We start from the raw sequence: 23,313 nt of genomic DNA on the forward strand, positions 1-23,313 counted from the left end.
TTCCTTATGAAAAATGAACATTCTACTTCTGCAAGGAAAACAAAACTCAAAAAGTTTAGATGTTTTATATGTCAATTTCCTAATCTGTGCTTATCGAATAATTAAGAACAAATTGTTCTCTAACTTATTTTATAATTATATGAGTATGATGGTCAACAACATCTAACACTGCAATTATATTGTAAAGGTCAGAGTTGGTGTATTAGAAAGCTATACAACTACTCAGCAACCTCCCTTCCTTCTTCCTTGCTATTCCCTGAGAAAAAGAAAGAAATCTACCATAAAACAGGCAAACACTAGGTGAATCTCTACAGCAAAGGTTGAAAATTCAGGGTGTGGATGAGGATACAGCTGACCAACAAGTATATGTTTTAAAACTTAGTATTAGCTTCCAATATTTAAAAATTGATTTCAGCCCGGGCGGGGTGGCTCAGTTGGTTGGAGTGTTGTCCTGTATACCAAAAATGTTGTAGGTTCGATTCCTGATCAGGGTACATACCTACGCTGTGGGTTCGATCCCCAGTCAGGGTGTGTTCAGGAGGCAACTGATCAATGTTTCTCTCTCACATCAATGTTTCTTTTTCCCTCTTCCTCTCTCTCTCTAAAAAAAATCAATAAAATATATACTGGAGTAAAGATTTTAAAAAAAAATCAGATTTTACATTTTAAAAAGTATTGTTTTTGAAAATCCTAAAGATCTGGCAACTCTGACTGGATCCCACTGCAAAGGGGTTAGTTCCACCCTCTCTAGGAGAGGAACATGTCCTTCTATTGGTCACTATCAGTCCTACTTTATCCCTTTTCAAGACAGCAGATATAGGCATTTGAGTTTAATGCCTATGTCCTAGGAGTCTCTGGTTTTTCTCCTTTCCTGAAACAATGTATTAATGTGTTTACATTTTTAGCTTCTGGGTTATAAGAGAGAAAATTACAATTACCTTAAAAGAATCAATATGATTATTACAGTGAGGAAACAAATTTATAAACACACAATATGAATAATTACTGTACCTATCATAAAGGATATAAACTATGAACTTACTTTAGCTTTTTTCTTCTGTTTTTTCTTTGGTCCACCTTTGTCCAAAGGCCAGATTATCCTGTCAGCCTTCACCCATTCATCATACCTTAAAATAAAGAATGTATTTTAAAAATTCACAATAATAACTTATTTGAAATATATTCATCAAATAAAAGCAACAGTGGGATAAGCTAAAGAGTTTGTTTCTAGTGTTGGCAGAAATGTGAAGGGCATAGGGGCTGGTTTGTTGGTAACATGTGCCAGCTACAGTACTAAGTGCTTTGTATACCTGCCACTAATAGGGCAAGACAAGAGAGCTAGGTAAGCAAACTCTAAATAGATTCAGGACTATTTGAGCTGCTTTGTTTTCCACAGCTCCCACAGACCTGAACTTAATGAAATAAACAGATTCTGCACTGGAATTCATTTTATTGACCAAATAATTTAAAGATAAGTCAGGTAAATTCAAACTTGTAATATGATCAGTTCCAGATTTATTTATGAAGTCCTTTTCAACTCTCTTTTCCTCAGAGAACTCTCTCCAGCCTCTAGTACTTCTAATAAGATCTTATTCTGAACTATGTCACCTCTAAGACTGAAATTTTTTAGAGATAATTTCCTTTATATATAAAGTTTATTCTGTTTAGCTCAAGTTGAAAACTCATTTCTCCTGTACCTTTTCCAAAATATTGGCAACACTTTTTCATTTCAATATAGTCAGCCCACGTTACTAATCAGGGGCAAATAAAAAATGCAACTTTCTAGAATTAAATAACAGTTCTTACATTATGTAAATATATAGGTATTTATAGAACTCTATCACAATCCAAAATCTGAACACTGAAGCAAAAAACTACAGGCAGTCCTTGCTTTGAACTGCGTCATGTTAATGGAAACCATATCCTCATTTTGTAACCCAGTTACCATACAAAGCAAGGACATGGTTCCAATATCCACAAGTTCTGGTTGATATGGTATCATGATTACCTATATTATGGTTTGAAAATGATCTCTCCTGAATCAACCCAATATCTTCAGTTTACCAGGCTAAGTATCTGTACATTATGACCTTACTTAGAAGTATCCATTCATTTGGACATTTACTGAGGGCCTACCTAGCATGCCAGGTAGTATGTATGAGGAAGTATGTAGAGAATAATAGAGAAAAATAGGAAGGCCCTTGCTCTCACGCAACTCACAATCTGGTTTGAAAGACAGGTAAATATTAAAACCAAGTATAGTCTGGCAAATACAATAAGAGGGTTATGTGTCTGGTTATGGGCTAACAAAGAAATAGTGAGTAACTCTGCCCAACTCTAAAATTCCACAGGACATATGCGACAATCAGCAAGCACAGGCCTGACCTGGAAGACAGCAGGTCCTGGTCACCACCGTATGCCACGTAGGTATTCCAGCATTAATATTGCCAACCAAAGGTGGTCCGAGACTTTCTCAACTAAGACTAGTACTTCCCTCATAGTTTCACATGCCACTCTATTTTAGAAATCCAACCAGATTCTCTAGGAATTATAGTGGCTCTATGTCAATGAGCACACCAAAATTATACCAGCATTTAGGAGTATGGAGGGACAGTGAAAAACCATGAACTTTGTCAGTAACCAGTTAAGTAAGTATTTAGGGATTTAACTAGTTCGGAAGAATGCCAACATATAATAAAATGTCTGTGAGACTGGTCATACAGTAAAACATTAAACAATTTAGAGAAACAGATGATAGCAAGGGAAAATTCTAGAAAGCAGAACAGAAGAACAGACCCACAAAGACGATAAATAAGAGTGGATGAATGAACTGAATAGAATCTGAGGAAAAAAGAAGACTTTAATATGCCATAACTGCAAAGATAGTGACTCAAAGTTGGTAAATGTAGGCTTTCCTCCTGAACTCAACAACAGTACATACAACACAACAGTGAGGTAGACTAGGTTTGTTTCTAATGTTAGCAGAAATGTGAAAGGCACAAGCTGGTTTGAGAAAAAAGAAAAAAAAATTAGAGGTTCATATGCAATAAACCCATACTTTAAAAATATTTTATATGTGATAAACCCAACTTTAAAATGATGTGAGATGAAAGAAACCTAACTCACTAAAAAGAAAAAGAAAATGTTAACATTTACTTGTGCACTTGCTAAGTACCAAGCATTGTTGTAAGCATTTTGTATTTTAATACAGGTATTACCAAGATTTCTCACATCTCTACAAAGTAGGTATTTTATCTTCCCCAATTCAGAGATGAGGGAATTGAGGTATTAACAGAGTATACTGTGAATATGCAGGGAAACCTTGGAGTACTCTTGTTCCAAACAAATACAGACCAAGCAGAGGTATTAAACATACAAGCCTTTCTAAAGGAGAAAGAAAACTAGCCTGGTACAATCAGGTGGGCCTTGGTGTTGCTACAGAGGTGATCTGGCATCACAGCTAGGTTGTATTGTTCTCCTGTTGAACATGAACAATTTCACAGAACATCAACATCAGACAAGTCTTGCAACATGACTATGATGAATCAAGACAAAAACAAGACCACCCCCTAAAGTTGTATAAACACAGAAAAACAGGAACATTGTCCAAGCCACAAAAATGTTCAAACATCCCTTTCCCCTGACTGCAGCCTCTTTACCAATCTACATTGGTTTAGTCTTCCCTCCTTATGGATAACATTTATTAAGATGACCAATCACAGATTAACCCTATGTCTTGACAGCTTCCAATCTGGAGGAAAGCCCTATTTCCTTAAACCCTCCCCCAAATCACCTAATAGAAGTTCAAATCTTAAGTCCTTCCTAACACTTTTCTAAAGTAATCAATTTAGAATTACTGCAATGCCCGATATCGTTTTGATTTCCGATAAATGTAATAAACAAACAAACCCATTTGCACTGTTGGGAGCTGTGGGCCTGGTTCTTCGCCCATGTCCTGCAGGATGTTCTCAGAGAATCCTGAGCTATGGCTGCCCCCAAAGGTGGTACTCTGGGCTTTCACCTAACACCCTCTTCCTGAATCACCTCACAGCTCTCCATGCTGTACATTCTTCCTCACTGCAAATGAGTAATACATCCAACTTGTTCAACTGGAGGTATGATCTAGGCAACCTTTGCTGGGAGTATTGGCACAGCTAGTAAACAGTGGAAGTGTTGGAAATCTTGGAAAATTAGGGTACAAGGTGTGCTTTATAAATACACATACCATTTGCATTGGCTCTTCACAACATTAATTTGAACTTTTTGAATCACTGAAAAGAAATTTCAATAGTAAGAAAATACATTTCTTGCTTACCTCACATTCCAACCATAGTAATGTACCAAATATAAAACTTCTCCATCATCAATTTCAGTGCTTTTAATACTGGCTTCATAGATTTTCTGCGTTTTTCCCCGTCCATATTTTACTTTTACTTTGGTTCCTGTTAGGCAGGGTTCCGTATCTTCCTCATCTTCCTCTCCTTCAGAGTCACATTTGCTTTCAGTTTCTTCCCTGCAGTAAGTTATAACATTGATAATGCTACTAATAGCTTAATGGAGAACAAACTAATATATGCTAAAAAAAAAAAATCCAACATATACAATAGTCACAACCTAAATATTACCTTAATAGCATGTCAGTGGAGGAGGAGAAGAAGGAGGAGAAGGAGAAGATTTTTAATGGACTACTTACTAAGGAATTTATTTATTATGTAAAGGTGCACTGTACCAAAAGTAAATCCAGACTTCTTAAAGGCCAATCAATAATATAATTAAATGATGATGTGGAGTCAAATAAATCACTTTTGTTAAAACAAAGTAAGAATAATATGCTCTGAAAGCCTTTGGAATTCACACTCGTGTCACTTTATATGCAAAAATTATCTAAAAGTAATTTGTAACTTCCTGCAACTAAATTGTTTTAAATCTACATTACTATTGCTTTCTACTCAATTTAAAATTGTTCTTAGCAAGACTAATTTTTGATGGATAAAATAATGAAAAAGAGCTATCTACTTTAGTAACCATATCTTTTAAATTAGTTTATATTTCAACAGGTCACTAGTTGAAACTGTGGGATAGCACCAGGAGAAAAAAGCTTTGTGTATCTTTGTGTTTAGGGCACAAGTGCTATTAAAATGGTGCAACCAGTATATTCTCTATTTGTTTATATTCATCTCCCATTAGCTTTTCTTTGTTTTGATAATCAGGTAAAAGGAGATTCACATTGGGAAGTCCAATAATATTTTTGCAAACATCCTGTGTTAATATTGCAAGGATTCAGAAGAGATCTGCATCAAAGGCCAGTCTAGTGTCACAAGAGTATTATTAAATGCTTAAGAGAAGGCATTGTGCTCTATAATAAACAGAGCATTATTTGGAGGACCACTAGGCAGTCAACATGAAATAGCTTTGACAACCCATTTGCCTTGGGAATGTTTTTCTCCAAGGGTACCTTCCAATTACATCCTGAAAGGGTAATTTCAAACACTATGAGAGAAACTACTTAAAACAAATTTCTATAGATATGAATGTTTCCCATTTCCATGATTCCTGCTACAGAATGAGAATACAGATGGTTTATTTGCATATTCAATTTTTATTTTATGAAAAGAAATATTCGACCCATTTATATTTTATATATGTATTGTGTGTTTTATGTATTATACTAGAGGCCAGGTGCACAGATTCATGCACACTGAAAGGAAATTAATTAGAAGGTGGCCAGCAGGGCAGGTCTGGGCAGGGCAGGACTGGGTAGCTGGACACACCCTGGAGCCAACTTCCCGTGGTCCCTCCCTGGTCGGCCGCACCTGGGGCGGCACTGGGGCTCGAAGGGTGTCTACGGAGTGAGTGGTGTCCCTCTGGGAGGTGGGGTCCCTCAGCCTGGCTGTGGGGATCGGACCAAAACTGGCAGTCCGACATCCACCGAGGGGTCCTGGAGTGTGAGAGGGCACTCTGCAAAGTTGCTGTCACTTGGCAGCTCCGTATTGAGCATCTGTCCCTGGTGGTCATTGAGCATCATAGCTACCGGCCGGTCACTTAGGCTTTCATATATATAGCTATTATATTAATTCTATTTATTATATTATATTATATTAATGATATTGCTTATTAACAAAACTTCAAACTATAATTAAACCCTACTTTTTAAGTGGTTCACCTTTGCTTAAATTTTTTGTCCAAATATTTGAAATACCATTATACGCAATTATACTCAACTCCAATTACTTCCTTCTACTTTTCCTAATCCTAATTATATTTTACTACAGAACTTTCCTTATTCACTAATCTAATTCACACACAATTGTGATAGCTCCTACACTTATTTGTACTGAATCATAAAATTATCTCTTCGCTCAGCAGTCATTCCTATTTTTCTAAATATTTTGTCCACAGTTAACTTTCAGATGGATGTCAGCCACTACTTGAACATAGCAGGCTACTTTTCCCAAATTTTGCTCAACAATTCAAATTTCTAGAAAACTTAGCAACATATAATGTAATAAATGAAAAATAACTATGGAGGCGAGCTTATATTACAAGTGTGTTATGCTATTGCTGCTGAATTAAAATTCATTTTTAGTATATAAAAATTAGTAAATCTATTTGACAACACAGAAATGGCCAACTAAACACCGTCGGATATTACTTTGATCTAGCTGAACTGCCTAATTGGTTATTTTTAAGTCAATTCAGTCCATACATGTATATAATACATGGGGGGGGGAAATACAGTTTTCACTCAACAGCAAACAGGATGGACATTAAAAAGCTGAAATTTATTGGTGTGATGTGGGGCAAGAATGTATTTTCCAAACAAGAATAAGGGGTGCATGCCACTTAATCTAATACAATAACTTGAAAAAGAAAAATGTCTTAGATAAAGCTAACACACAGAAACATCTGCTAGTATTGTGCACCCATGTGTTTGTTAGCTTTCCCACATTGTACCTTTTTTAAAATGGAATTTTTGCTGTCGCTGTTTCCTCTTGTCCACTTCCTCCATTTTTCTCCAGCTCCCTTCCCTGCTGTCAACTGCAGGACCTTTCTTTTGACTGGGTGGCGCAGCCTTCTTTGAGGCCACTGTTTAGGGCACAAGTGCTATTAAAATGGTGCGACCAGTATATTCTCCAATTCCGAAAGGCGATACACATCATCTTCACAATGTGTTTCACCTTCATTAGACAAGAGGAATGGAAGTCCCAATAAGAAAACATTCCCTCAAACCTGAATATCTAAGCAGGAACAGAGCACTGCCGTGCCCCAGACAGGTGCTTCTGGAGAACAAATATAAGATATTGTACCTCTCTTGGTTTTTCTCTTCCTCTTCATCTGAGTCTCTGTCAGAATCCTCCTGCTTTTTAATTTTCTTCTCCTTTTGCTTTGGTGTATTTTTTCTCCCCAGTAGTAGCTCATTTTCTTTTTTCTCTGCAGTTTCATAGTCATCATTCACATCCTTACTTTCTGTATCATTATCTTTTAATTTGTCTTCTGTTTTCTCTTCTTCAATTTCCTTTTTAATAGAATTTGCATCTCGAGCAATTCTCCTTCGTCCCTTAAATAGAGAGTACAGAAGCTTTAAAATAGCTATCACTACAAGGGGGGCAAGGGTTGGACAAAAGAAATGTGTTTGTTTGTTTTTAAACGTTCATAGCAATGACTAGTCTTCTCTCTAGCTTGAGAAATGACAGTGACAACGTAACACCTATGTACTTCTCTTCCTCTTGAAAATAATACCTCATGTAAATTACTTATGTCCAGGACTACTATGATCCTTAGCTACAGATTACTTAAAAAAGAAAAATGTTCTTTGTTCACTACATTATCTCACTTTTAGTATTTCTTGACTACAATAAAAGTTTTTAAAGCAGTATCTAAATGTCAATGATATAAGTTAATAATAATAATGATAGTAATAATAAACCAACCCCCTAACTTATGTATGAACTTTTAAAAAGTTCTGTGGTCTCTAATTCTACTGTTTTTTAAAATGAAATTTATATTATCACTATAGTTATGTATAGCTACATTTTAAAAGGGCTGAACTGCATCAATGGCCAGAAGTGAGCTGATTTCTTTGAGTGAGTATCTGAAGAGCTCACTGGGCCTACATTGTACTTTTATGCCCCCAGCAGCTTTTACTCAGCCTCTTGTTGCATACTCAACTGAACATGAAACTGGTGAGATATTTATTTCCTAAATTCTTCTTCAAGTCAACCTCCACACACTGGCACGATTCCCCTCTACTTGGAATAAAGTGAGGACAAAAAGGCACCAATAATTTAGGGACCACTGAAATACTTTACAATTAATATCTCAGTATAACAAATATTTTCCCTAGTTCCTGACTATGTATTAAACTTCAAAGGTAGAAAGAAATTTATTTTTCTTGTCACAAAGAACTAAATTTACATTCCATGAGGGCAAGCACTTTGTCATGCTCACTTTCATATTCTCAGAACTAGACAGGTGCCCTTTAAATATTTATATGTATGAATGAAAGTTGTTATCTACTAAAATTTAGGTCTATATACCTTTGTCCCTGAAATCCCAGTTTTACAAATCTGCTCTCTATATTCAGCTACATTAGGAGGATATTTTTACAAGCACATTTATTGCAGCTCTTCTTATAATAGTAAAAAATTGGAGAAAAATCTCGAGGAAGGAAAATTTATGGTACATCTACAATACAGGACTCATACAATATAATACAATACAATACAATATAGATGTTTTACATAATATGAAGGTGATGGTTGTACAACAATGTGAATGTAGTTAATGCCACTGAACTATACACTTAATATTGGTTATGATAAATTTTGTTATGTGTACTTACAATTTTTTAACACACATTTTTGCCACAATTTTTAAAAATTAAAAAGATGAAAAGAGACAAACCAATTTGTATGTTTCCTAAAATTCACTAGAAAATTCCATTTACTAGATGACAGTCGGAATAGACAGGTTTAGAAAATGGTTTCTGGTTAGATAAAAGAGAAGGTGACTTCAACCTCCTCTTTCAATCAAATAAGATTTCACTGAAAAATAAGATATATTACAGTAACTGAACTTTGAGAGTGTGATAAATTTTCTTTCTCCTCAATTTTAATAAATGCTATTATGTAGACATCATTCAACAATGACCAAAACAGTGGGTAACAATTTTTACAAAGGACTTACATAGTTATGGAGAGGAAGAGTAGAGTTAGAAGATACAACCAGTGTGCACATGACTAGAAAACAAGGCAGAACATGAAAAAATGGCCACAAGCACTGTACAGTGTGCTATGGAGTAACACGGAGAAAAGATCCCACTTGGTTGGGAGCACAGGCGTTATAAAGAGGAGATTCATTCATGCAACAACTATTAAATAAGTCCTCACTATGTGTCAGGCACTATTCTAGATGTCTGGGAACTGTCAATGAATAGAGTAGACACTAGTCCCTGCCCTCCTGAAGTGTGATTCTAGGGCAGAGAGGGTAAAAGAAACAAGATATACTAAACAGAATAAATGTTACATATAAAAAGAGCAACGTTAGAGGGAATGTGCAATGAATATTTGGGATTGACCTTAAATGAGAATGACTTGAACAAACAAAAACAGAAAATAATAGGAGAGCCCTAACTGGTTTGGCTCAGTGGATAGAGCATCGGCCTGCGGACTAAAGGGTCCCAGGTTCGATTCCAGTCAAGGGCATGTACCTTGGTTGCGGGCACATCCCCTGTGAGGGGTGTGCGGGAGGCAGCTGATCGATGTTTCTCTCTCATTGATGTTTCTAACTCTCTATCCCTCTCCCCTCCTCTCTGTAAAAAAATCAATAAAATATATTTGTAAAAAAATCACAAAAACAACAGGAGAAATGATTTCTCAGGTAGAAGAGATAATATGTGATATATTTAGAGAAAGGTAGCTAGATTAGCCTGGCTAAAACATAACTAAATACTAGAAAATAAATTAGGTTCATTAAAATATTTTTGTATGTATCTGAAAATGTCCATAATAAAAAATGTTAAGTAATTTTTAAAATAAACCAGATAGTTTAAGTACTTACCCGTGGAGATTTTAATTCTACTTCTTCTCTTTCACTTTCACTGTTTGAATCAATATTTTCCTCGGGTTCACTCTTTACTTCTACTAAAGGCATTTCTTGGTCTAGTTTTAGAGCCTCTTCCATTGATTCGTCTAAGTCTTTTTTTTCCTCTTTTACTTTTGGTTCATGGTGGTGAATAGTTCTGAACTGGATATTTGCAGAACGGCAGTACTCTTCAAAACCATAAAGATACCTAAACGAACAGTATTTCCCTTTGATAAATCTTAGTCTTTACATTTAACTCGAATACTATATTATTAAACAAACATTTTTAAAAAGTAACACTCAAGTCTTTCTTTTTTTAAAGTACTTTTTCTATGTTACTAAATTATTGGTGTTTTAAGAAGAATTATAAACAGAAACATTGATCATAAAATTCCTAAAAAATATAAGCTTGTGATAACTGAACATAGCTATTGTAGTTTTGATCTGAAAGTTATTCACACAAAAGACTGAGCTCCATAACATGCACAATCATTTTAGATGATAAATGCTGCCTGCATCCCTGATTTTGGAAAGGAAATTAGGACAACACAAAAAAATGGAGCACAGCAGACTTGGTGCACTGAAATAATTTTCAATCACAAGTATCTATTAACCTAAACCTTTTTATACACTTTCTCCAACTTTAATATTCTTATTTAATTGCTAACCAAATAAATGGAAAATATTCCCTGTAACTATGTATTCTTTGATGAATAAACGATACTACTTACTTTCGATATGCAGTTTTTACATTGTAGGAAGCAGCTGAATTCAAAATAGGAATGCCAAGGTCCATATAAATTTGCTTCCATACAGCACCACTATCAATCTGGAAAATTAAGTTTTTATTTGTTAACATTTGCAAAGGGAGATCATCTTTACTTACCTAAAGTACATATAACAGTGAAACATTAGATAATTTAACTTTTCATCACTTCCTTACTTACATTGTCACATCCACCCTGATGATAAACCAGTCTAAAGAGTTTGAAGAGATTGAGATCTTTATAGCCCAAAACAGGTGGTTTGTTGATTGGAGTACCTATTTTTTTATAGAGGGTAGAAATAATGTTTAATCAAATGCAAAAAAACTAAGCTAAAAGAAGCTATCAATTTCTAATTTCTCAAATTTCATTAATCAGTGGATATATTTAAAAACCTAATCTTTTAAGTTATATAAGACAACACAAAATATTCAGTATATTCTTGTGGTAGTCCTTAGATTTACCTCCACAAATAATAAAATCACCTCTCTAACTACCACTGAATTGGGTAAAACTACATTAACCTTAGGACTACAAGGTGTAGCCAATAGTGTTGTTGGTTCAAAAAGCCTGGGCAAGAATACACACAATGCAAAGGGGACATTTTAGGCCATGGTTCCATTTTCTCTATTTTAACACAAATGTTAAGACTATTAGCAGTAATCTCAAGGATGATTTCTGAAGGCCACAGGGGATGTGCAGGACAATTTATCTAAGGGTTTCTCAGAACTAATGTAATGTCAAGAAGTATGATGATTTCTGAGGGTTCTATTTCTTCTAACTCTAAAGCTTTCATTTTTTTCTAACTTCTAAATAGAAATCCTATTCTATTAGATAGGAACTGTTCTCCTATTATGTTTAATTTGTTGAGACCAAGGATCAGGCTAGTTTACTTGCCACAAAGACAGTATTAGTTAATTAATGGTATGTAGATTAACATTATGACTGTTCACTTTCTATTACTGAAATATTATATGTTTTGGTTTTACAAGTCCCAAGGAAACTAAATTTAATTGTACCAAAACTATTTTTCTATATATTTCTGGTCAAAATAGATATGAACATTATTTTTATTCCAAGCACTTAATTACTTTCAGGTATTACTTTAAATCCAAATCCATATACCCATAATTCTAACAAAAACAATGCATAAACCTAGAATCTAAAAGTGTAAAAGACATGACTACTTTCAATGAATGAGCATGAAAGTACCTCTGTCTTCCATAAACTTATAAAGCTGTTGGAGGAAGTTGTCCCTCTCTTCAGGATCAAGTTCTTCCTCAGGCTGTAAAGGTAAAATATACAAATATGTAGAACAATGAGTAGGATGAGATACATTACTTCTTTTCTTGTTGTTTTGTGAACTTAATGTAAGGGGATAAAATTTTAATGAAGCTGGGAATACGAATTTCCTCAAAATCCTACAATGCCAGATTTTAAGTCGTATTTTGATAGAGCTGATTTGATGCAACTGTCAAAATATCATTATCTACCCCCCCCCAAAAAGAATTAATTTAAAAAATATCAATCTCTACCCTTATCACTCTAACCCTATCCTTGAGTATCACCATAAGGACTAAGATTAGCCAGGAGAAAAAGGCTCAATAATGAAATGGGCTGAGAGTGTTTTCATCTCACTTGTTGTTGTTTTTTTAATCCATTAAAATACCATGTGGCCTGTACAAATATATTGATAGATGAGCACACTAATGATGAATGTTTTTATTATAAAAACAACCCACACACAAAAATTGAAATTTTGTTATTGTTGAATGAATATAACCCAAAGGTTGCAAAGTCACATGGCAAAATTTTTTTGTTTGGAAGTATCGTATTTGAAAAAACTTTAAATGCCTTGCCCTGGTCAGGTGGCTCAGTTGATTGGAGCATCGTCCTATGCAACAAAAGGTCTCGGTTCCATCATCCATCGGGACGCTTACAGAAGGCAACAGATTGATTGATGTTTCTCTTTCATATCCATGTTTCTCTCTCTCTCTCCCTCTCTCTCTCTCATCAATAAAAACATATCCTTGGGTGATAAAAACATAATTTTAAGCCTTTAAATGAGTCATATAAATTCTGTTTGCCCCAGACTCTACCATCCCCTCTTTTATCACACTAGCCTGCTTTTCTCATTTGCCTGGCATCTGTATTGACTTTGCGACCCTGAAAATAAGACAATAAAAATTTTCTTATGAAAGAAAACTAGATAAATAATTGCTCATTTATTGGGAGATGGGGTAGAGGAACGAATGGAAACATTCATGTAAAAGCAACTATTTCTACAAATACCTATTTAAGTGTGACTTTTTACTAATTATATAAATTAATGATGTTATCCTATGCAGCCTAGGTTTTTGGCTCTAGTAGAACAACTGGTTATGGGTTTCAATAAAATATTCCCTTTTCAGATAGGCTACTTGTAAACTAATATTTGCGAACATTCTTATTTAAAATTCATTCATAATGATTTATAAATTGGGTACTTTCAGTTTTATCAAATATAAAGAAACTTTAGTCAAAATTCTACTAAGCCTCAAAAATTAGCAATTTACAAAGTTAATAGGAGTCATTACTAAATGCTCAAATCAACAATGGCAGTTCTTAATATAATATTGTATGTCAACTGTAATTGAAAGATAAATTTTTGTTTTGTTTTGTTAATCCTCACCTGAGGATATTTTTTCCATTTTTTTTTTTTTTTTTTAGAGAGAGTGGGAGGGAGGGGAAGAGAGAAACATTGATGTGAGAGAGACACACTGATTGGTTGCCTCCCACACATGCCCAGATGGGGCCAGGTACATGCCCTTGACCAGGAAGTGAAACTGCAACGCAACCCTTTGGTACTTGGGCTGATACTCTATCCATTGAGCAACACCGGCCAGGGTGAAAAGTAAATTTTACAAAAGAAATATATATACAAAAAAAAAAGTGTTCTTTTCCCCATGTGAATTAAAACATTTTGCTTTTGCAAGGTAATTAATACAACTGCCTATCAGGGAAAACACTTTGTCTAACACTGTGCTGCACACCTGAAACTAATACAAAATAATACTGAATGTTAACTGTAATGGGGGGGAAAAAACCTTCCAATGAGTTAACTCAAGGAAAAAAGGAATCTAGTAGCTCAAGAATCATTTCATATGTTAATTTTAAGGACTTGCAGTATGGGGGGGAAAACAAAAACACTTTATGCCATACTGGCTCTATGCTTTGCTTGGGCCTTGTAATCTCCTCAGGCTAACAACTCATTTCCAGTATTTAGGATCATACAGAATTTAAATAAGACCATCTTATCTATATATATAAAACCCTAATATGCAAATAGACCGAACGGCGGAATAACCAAATAACCGGTTGCTATGACATACGCTGATCACCAGGGGGCATGCGTGGAACATGGCGGGCATCGGCAGAGTGTGAAACAAGGTGGGTGTCGGCTGTGGTGGGATGGTGGAGCCAGGTGAGCCAGACCAAGGCAGGGCGCCAGTTGCTGTCATGGGGTGAGCCTCTGGTGGTTACTGAAAATTCTTTGCTCCCATGCACCACGGTCTCACCTGGCGCTCATACCCGCGGCCAGCGCCGGAGCTGCCGCTTGCACCTGCTGCTGGCACCCAGCGCCAGCCCTGATTGCTTGGCTGCCGGCCCTGATTGCCCCTCAGGGCTTCTCCACCTCCCCCTGCTCCTGAGGGGTGATCGGGGCAGCAACCACCACTTGCACCTGCTGCTGGCACGGGTCCCAATCGCTCTGTGCCATCAGCGGGTACAAGCGGGGCTGGCACTGTCAGCGCATGGGAGCGGAGGCAGCAGGAGCAGGGTTGCCAGCAGACAGGGAACCAGGGGCCATGGCAGGAGGGGCTGGGCGGGGACATGGAGGATGGGCCAAGACCCGCCCCTGTGCCCACCGCAGCCTTGCAACCCAGTTTCTTTAAAGGTGCACAAATTCATGCACTGGGCCCCTAGTCCAGCATATATAAAAGCAATTTTTTAAAAAGGCACTAATTTGAAATCAAAGTTTCTTACAAAACAAGTAAACAAAACAAAGCCATCAATTGCAGATTAGGTATTTATTAAGGTTGTATCAACCATTTCATAAATTCTTAATTATTGAGAATACCAGAGACCCAGTGCATGAAATTCATGCATGGAAGCGGGGGCCCTTCAGCCCAGCCTGCACGCTCTTGCAATCCGGGACCCCTCGGGCGATGTCCGACTACCGGTTTAGGCCCGCTTGATCAGGCCTAAACCGGCAGTCGGATATCCCTCTCGCAATCTGGGACTGCTGGCTCCTAACCGCTCGCCTGCCTGACTCGCCCCTAACCACTCTGCCTGCCTGATCGCCACTAACTGCTCACCTGCCTGCCTGATCACCCCTAACCATTCTGCCTGCCTGCCTGCCTGATCGCCCCTAACCGCCTTTGCCTTGGCACCGCTGCCGCAGCTTCATCTGGAAGGTCATTCAGCTGTCCAGTCTAATTAGCATATTATGCTTTTATTATTATAGATAGAAAGTTTTTTTAGCCCTAGCCGGTTTGGTTCAGTGGATAGAGCATCGACCTGTGGACTGAAGGGTTTCAGGGTCAACCCGAACAAGGGCATGTACCTCAACTGCAGGCTTGATCCTTGGCCCTGATCAGGGCGCAAGCAGGAGACAATCGATGTCTCTCGCATCGATGTTTCTCTCTCTCTGTCTCTCCCACTCCCATCCACTCTCAATGGAAAAATATCCTTGGGTGAGGATTGATAAAACAAAAATAAGAATATTTGTATTTTAAAACTATAGGCCCAGTGCACGGATTTGTGCACGGGAGTGCGGGGTTTCCTCAGCCTGGCTTGTGCCCTCTTGCAACCCAGGACCCCTCGAGGGATGTCTGACTGCCGGTTTAGGCCCTAACCACTCTGTCTGCCTGCCGGTCCTGCGGTGACTGGGCCTGAACCAGCAGTCGGACATCCCCCGAGGGATGTAGCAGTGTGCCAAGTGCTAGATGGCTAGGGAGGAGCCCAAGCAGGGGTGGGTGCCGTGCCACTCGCGCTCATCCCAGCCCGCTGCACTTGCTGCCACTGCTGCTCGGTAGCGCTGCTGCGGAGTTGGGAGAGGCTCCCACCACCGCAGCTGCGCTCGCCAGCTGTGAGCCCGGCTTCTGGCTGAGTAGCACTCCCCCTGTGGGAGCGCACTGACCACCAGGGGGCAACTCCTGCATTGAGCATCTGCCCCCTGGTGGTCAGTGCATGTCATAGCGACTGGTCGTGCCGGTCATTTGGTTTTAACGGTCACTTAGGCACACGCGCATGCGCGCGCGCGCGCACACACACACACACACACACACACACTAGAGGCTCAGTGCACAAAATTCATACACTGGGTGGGTGGGGGAGGTTCCTCAGCCCAGCCTGTGCCCTTTAGCAGTTTGGGACATCCCTCTCAGTCCAGGACCCCTCGCTCCTTACCGCCCACCTGCTCCCTGCTCCTTACTGCTCAGCTTGCTGCTCCTTAGCACTACCACAGAGGTGGGAGAGGCTCCCGCCACCGCCGCTGCGCTCACCAGCCATAAGCCCGGCTTCTGGCTGAGCGATGCTCCCCCTGTGGGAGCACACTGACCACCAAGGGGCAGCTCCTGTGTTAAGTGTCTGCCCTCTGATGGTCAGCGTGCATCATAGCGACAGGTCATTCTGGTCGTTCCACCATAACGGTCGCTTAGGCTTTTATTATATAGATATATAGAAGGTATGTTTTTATTGATTTGAGAGAGAGAGAAGGGGAGAGAAAGAGAGAAACACTAATGAGAGAGAAAAATCAACATCGATCTGCTGCCTCCTGCATGCCCCCTGCTTGGGTTGGAGCCTGCAATCCAAGCATGTGCCCTGACCTGGAATTGAACAGTGACTTCCTAGTGCATAAGTTGACACTCAACCACTGAGCCACACCAGCTGGGCAATAACATAGTTTTATAGGTAAAAATTAGTGAATTAAATACATATGATTTAAAAGTCAGTGGATGTCAACATCCAAAAGTGTATCAAGTTCCATAAGAAACCATGGCCATAAACTTTTAGGTACAATTATCAGGTGTAAAAACAAGATGTAAATGAATAATTTTACTTACAAACAAATGCCTGCTTGAAATGAAATTTACTTTCCACACAAAGAAGATGAAGCTATAAACAAAGTTTTAAAGTTACCTGTCTTTGCAAAAATTAAAATTGCTTATTCTCTTACAATAAGCAATTTGCCCCAATCTGTTTTTGAAATTAGCTGTGTTGTTAGTCACCTTGAAGTAGACTACATATGCTAGGAAGCATCTCGAACTAGAAGAATCTGCCTTCATGGCTTCTGCTTGGGTGCTCATATTTGCTATAGCATCTCTCTCCTCGTTGGTAGGGGTTTTAGAGTGGGAGAGGGTTGTAATGATGGGAGGTAGAGAGTCCACCAGACTACTGATGAGCCCTCTTCTCTTCATTCAGTCAAACATGTGAAGAGTAATTATGCTCCCAGTAAAATGGCAGGGAAGGGGGTTAAGGATATAGAAGAGACATGGCCATGATCATCATTCCAAGAAATTTACAATTTCAGTTGGCATCAGTATATACTACTGAATATTACAGATAGTTGTATTATCTATTTATCTACAATACTAGATGATGAATTTTCTAGATTATGAATTTTCTAGATTATGAAGATTTTCTGTATCTTCAAATTCAGTTCAAACATCTATTGATGGTTACCATGAGTCAGGGAATACACAAAAGTACTGTGACTAGGTAAGAAAACAGGCTACCTTCTACTTTGCCCCTGAGTCCGGCAAGGAGTGTCAAAATGTAAAAAAAATCAATTCAATACAATGTGATATATGTTGTAAAATATATAAAGGAATACATGAGGGGATGAATGATTCTGCTGGGGATGGACTGATGGTGATAACATTAGGAAAAGCCTCCAAATGTGAAGAGCAGACAGCCCAGGAGCTAGAGGCAAACAGCATAAACCTGAGGCTGGCAAAGGCAGACTGTGATTAGGAAAAGACTTTGTGATGATATATGCTAGAGAATCAGAACTGCATACTCTGGGTAGCTGTGAGGTCTGAGAGAGCTAAACAGGAATTAGGTCACATTTGTGTTTTTAAAAGTTCTTTGCCAAGAATGAGTTTGATGACTGGAAGGGAAAGGCAAGCTAATAGAGCAGTCCACGAGGAGGAGGATCAATGCTGAATTAGTCTTGCCACCTGATGATGGAAAGGTGACCCCTCCCCTGAAGGAAAGAGAGAGGAATACATACTGATATTTTTTTAGTTTAAGTCTAAGTTAAGTTACTCATAGTGGTAGTCCTCAAAGTTCCAACACATTGTAAATGATCAGTAAGTTGTATGATGCTACAAACATGCCTATTTTACCCACAATTTATCACCAGTGACTGACATTTAGGTTAGACACTTTATTGTTATATGAATGAAAATGACATCTGTGAAAATGAACTGAGGAGGAGATTTTCTTCAATTGTTCCACATTCACTGAGTTTCAGGGCTAACATTAATGATAATATAAATGTAACAGGAGTCAGAGAATAGAGAGAAAAACAAGAATGGCTGAGGATGTTAAGTCACAGGTGGTTGTGGCATAGCATTTACTTCATTCTTTTCCCAAATACATTAATAACAATAATGAATGATTATTCACTCACAAAAGGCACAAATTCTAGTGAAGGATGAACTTTCAGCATTTTCTTGGAATGGGAGATGAACACATTTTGTTATTTATTTTTTAATAATACCTTGTTTTTGCTGAGCTATTAACTTACTTAGCTAGTAACTCTACTCTTCAGAACACAAATTAGGAAGGTGAACAGAAAGTGTCCAAATTGTCCAAATACTTTAGTAAAAGATGATACACTTTACACAAAGCCCCTCAGACAGATATAACTTATACACAGTTCTACTGAGTGGGTCAGGGTAGTTTCTTAGCACATAACAAATTAGGAAAGGATATAGTTGAACTTGATCTTTGTAGTTTCCCTGTGCTGTATATTGTATGTGAAGTACACATCTTTTGTTGATGGATATCTCACCTCTCATGAACCCCTACAGCTATCCTTAATAAGTTATTAAATGATTATACAACACCCTCCCTCCTTTTTTGTTTTTGTATTCTAGTACACTATGCTTATTTCTCAATACCAAAATACTGTTTCTGTGAATTAACGGTATTTTGGACAACAGTAGCTTTGTTTACCCTTCATGCTGCTGTCTACAGCACCTCTTCTGCTCCTCTCTATTAGCTCCCCTTCTCACCCCACCCCTGGAACTCCATCACACATTCTCTCAACTTCTCAGTTCTTATAACCCCTTAATCTCTCTGTCATGCCCCACTACTTAAAAAAAAAAAAAAAAAAAAAAAAAAAAAAAAAAAGAGGCTGAGCTTGGATTCCTCTAAAGTGGGCAAATCCCTCTGTTAGGGAAATGAGGATATTAAGACAACACCCTAAAAGCTCAACTCTGGGGAGCTAAGCACGGCAAGAAGTACAGCTCTGAGGACACCATAAAAGCAACGGTAATACCAGTAGCTGCTTGCTTTTTTGAATACATTTTAAATTTGAAACATGAAATAACCTCACTGATTTTTTTTTTAATGTTTTTTGTCATTGTTGTTAGTATGTTTTTATTGCTTTCAGAGAGGAAGGGAGAGGAAGAGAGATAGAAACATTAATGAAGAGGGAGAATCACTGATAGGCTACCTCCTGCACACCCCACATTGGGGATCAAACCCGCAACCCGGGCATGTGCCCTTGACCGGAATCGAACCCGGGACCCTTCAGTCCGCAGGCCGACGCTCTATCCACTGAGCTACACCAGCCAGGGCAACCTCACTGATTTTTAAAAAAACTGAAATAAATACCAGAACAACTTACTAAGGTTAATGCACATAACATTTATAAGTCATACTCAACCACTGTACTTTAGCCAGAGCTCTCTTTGTTCCATTGGATCCTTTAAATCATATCTATAGTTTATTGTTTTCTGAGTTTTTAAAACTTTCATTTTACTTTCCTATTAAATATGAATAAAGCAAACGGGAAGTATAGTGATACTCAATGTAATACACCTGACAACAAGCAGCTTCTGAGCAACACATACTAGTAAGAGGTAGTGAGGGGATGCTATAAGGAGTTCCATATTGCTGGAGAATGGTGGAGAGAATAAAAAGCTGGGCATGCATGAAGGGCCAGACTTATAAAAGGTTAAGGTAAAAGACCTAAACTTCATCCTTTAGCTTCTGAAAGCCATTAAAGGGTTCCCAGCATGAAACATTTATGTTTTAGGAATATGTCTATGGATAATGGATTGTAGTTGAAGAGATATAGGAAAGGACTAGTCACAAGATACTGAAATAAGTGGGAGCAAGGTACAAAAGAGGAGCATTATTAGTCAAGAACTCATTGCAAGTGACAGAAAACTATCCCAAACTAGCTTAAGCCAAAAAGAATTTATAAACTCACATTAGATAAGGAAATGAGATTGCTTACAGAGTGCACTGTCTGATAAAAGAAATCAATTATGGCCCTGGCCAGGTGGCTCAGTTGGTTGGAGCATCATCCCATACACCAAAAGGTTGGAGGTTTAATCCCCAGTGGGGGTGTGTATGGAAGGAAGCTAATGGATGTTTTTCTCTCACATCGATGTTTGTTTTTCTCTCTTTCTTTTCTCCCCCCTCTCTCTAAAAATCAATAAACATAATCTCAGGTGAGGATAAAAAACAAAAGGAAATCTATTATGAGATACCTATCCCATGTTTCCTTCCAAGTGAACTTTTAGAACCTTACAACAAATCTTACAACACTTTGTTTCAAATAGAAATATGTTAGGATAATTGCGTAGCCCACGTTCATTCATTTATTCACAAGCTATTAAATGAAGGTTTACTCTGTGCCAAGCTCTGTGTTGCTAGATGGTGGATGTTTATATTGGTGGGAAAAGGGAACAAAACAAAACCTTAACAACCACTGCTTTCACAGACCTTAAATCTCTAGAGGAAGAGAGAAAATATTCTTAAAACTCTGTGAAAACGTCTGTCATCTCTCTAAGTTTGCTGTCATAAAAAAATCCTGTTGTGAGGAGTAAATAAACAATCTTACTTTAAAAATCACTAAGTCTCCAAGAATAAACTGAGAACTTTAAAGTACTTTCAGATTTCCATGAATAAAAAATTCCAGCACTTACAATTTTATAATAGCGGAATATAATTCTAGGCATTAAATGTAACAGTGATCCCTAGATAATGCAAAGATCAGAGAAATGGATATCGATACTTCTAAACAAAAATGAACATTTCTTATAAAGATTCACAAAATTCTAATTTCTTCTAAACAATCACCTATTTACTTTATCCTTAGAAAACTCTCCTATATTCATCCAAAGTGAATATAAGTCAGGAGTAAATGAATAATTGACATCATTACTTTATGTTTACATGGACTTTCAAGCAATTTCAAAGCTCAAAAGGAAATTCAGTAATATATTTTTTAATATAAAACTTTCTTAACAAAAGACATTTAAGTAATACCCTCAAAAATATCCTCCATTTACCAGTGAGTTAAAATTTAAAGCCATCAAGATATATATCATCTACTTCCTGTCAAACTCTCAAGTCTTTTTCCACCCAGTAATAGTATAAAATATATTTCTCGTACTGGAATCCTAAACTACCAATGCTTAGGAATTCAAATAATTTTAAGTAAAAAGATGCTTCTCCATGGTAAAGCCATGGAATCTCAAATCTCCTTATCAAGGCTATATTAGGACACTCAAAGCATGAAATATAAAAACAATGCCCACTGACCATGAACACTGCAGAAGTATCTAACACTTGTATGATTCTACTGCATAAAATTCACAAACACCAAATGAGAGGCTAAAGTATTATTGTACTGGTTTACAGAATGTCATAAAAGATCTTTTTGACCACTGGAAAGCAACATTAAATCTTCATAAAAAGCACAGCATAATTACATTTCGGGAAAAATATGATGTGTAATGTAATACAACAGCTTAGCCTCACTTATGTAGTAAAGGCCTGTAATGACTAAGCCAGGTAGGCCCTGGCTTATCAGATTTTAATTCATTTTACAGCATACCCATTTTTCCCCCTTTGCTATATATAGATTCACCTGCTTTTCAGTTTATCAATATACTAACTTTTTTAAATTACTGTTCTAGACAAGTTAGAATGATTCAGCAACTAAATCTTAAATCCAAGAGCAAAATGCAGCTGATTTTTTTCTAAAGCAATCAAAATCTCACTCAAGAAAATCTGCCTGTATAGCCAGAGAAAAAGAGGAATTAGTTTCTATCAACGAATTCAATAAAGTATGTTATGAAAATGACCATTTGAAAAATAATTTAAAATGATAATCATATGAATCAGTGCCTACATTTTGATTTTGCTTTCATTTTTTAGTACATGAAAAGCATCTTGGTTCACTTAATTTTAGCAGGTTCATAATTTAAATAATACATTATAAGAAGATGCTAGCCTTACAAAAGTCCTTACCTTTTTTAATTTCTTATTACCTGCAAACAATAGGTAACAGAGCTTGCCTCTGCTCGTCATTCTTTTTCACTAATATTTACTCATGGCTTGAATAAAACATTATGATTTTTATGAAATTAATAGCTGTAATAAGAGCACTGTTTACTATTTTAAAGCTATCCTCTCCAATCTTACTACAGAGCTCTTTTTTCCCTCTTTGTTTAAAATTTCAGGGTATTTGGGGGGGGGGGGATAAGGAAAATGCACTCTGAAAAGAACACCAATTAAAAGTACTAGCAAAAATAGACTTATCTTTTTTCAATAATTGGCAATACAAGATGCTAACCTAATGTTATAATTTAGAAAAAATACCAAAACCAGACTGCAACAGTTCACACCCTGAAAATGTGGCCTATTTATCCTGAAAACATATAATCTATAAATACAGATAAAATACAAAAATCACATTTAATATTTACACTTTAAATCCTGAATTCTACCAAACTGTCTCTTCATTTTCATTTCAAAATCTATTTTATGTTTCAGAAAGATAGCCTTCGTCCTCTGATGTTCTAAAAATAGACTCCTACTGTCTCTTTTACAAAAAACAATTATGCTCGGTTACGGTCCTACCATATCAGCCACATCACCAATAGCTAAAATTCCTATTTAACCTCATTTTTGGCAATAAAAATGGTAACTAAATATAAAAAAAAAATCTTACCTATATGCTGCATTTTCTTTCAAATGCAATATGGTTAGATTCCCCTTCTACTTAATCAGTACAGTGTCTGAACATTTTTCAGTCTGACTTGCAAATATTTGCTTTCCCTCTTAGGGCATAGCATCCGCAGGGTTATACAGCACTACTTACATTCTCTTCCACATAAAATCAGACATTACATGAAAGGAAAAGAAAGACAGCCCATTTCAAAGCATCTGGCAAACC

The 23,313-nt window shown here is 37.2% G+C and overlaps 1 protein-coding gene across 8 annotated transcripts in view; it reads right to left on the bottom strand.

Annotated features, from left to right (window-relative positions):
• ARID4A (AT-rich interaction domain 4A) overlaps positions 1–23,313 on the bottom strand; it is a 76,140-nt gene that overhangs the window by 28,490 nt on the left and 24,337 nt on the right. For all 8 annotated transcript variants that reach the window (XR_002831843.1, XR_002831842.1, XR_002831844.1 and 5 more), the window contains 7 exons: positions 12,060–12,132; positions 11,031–11,125; positions 10,815–10,912; positions 10,060–10,291; positions 7,308–7,558; positions 4,316–4,513; positions 1,043–1,127 (listed from right to left, as the gene is read on the bottom strand). Coding sequence is in view for 4 of the 8 variants with exons in the window: in XM_014465091.2 (XP_014320577.1) it covers positions 1,043–1,127; positions 4,316–4,513; positions 7,308–7,558; positions 10,060–10,291; positions 10,815–10,912; positions 11,031–11,125; positions 12,060–12,132 (1,032 nt within the window). In the remaining 4 variants the exon portion in view is untranslated. The remainder of the gene's footprint in view (positions 1–1,042; positions 1,128–4,315; positions 4,514–7,307; positions 7,559–10,059; positions 10,292–10,814; positions 10,913–11,030; positions 11,126–12,059; positions 12,133–23,313) is intronic.

The sequence above is a fragment of the Myotis lucifugus genome, unplaced genomic scaffold, assembly GCF_000147115.1.
Source record: "Myotis lucifugus unplaced genomic scaffold, Myoluc2.0 scaffold_278, whole genome shotgun sequence".
In the NCBI taxonomy this organism is placed as follows: domain Eukaryota; kingdom Metazoa; phylum Chordata; class Mammalia; order Chiroptera; family Vespertilionidae; genus Myotis; species Myotis lucifugus.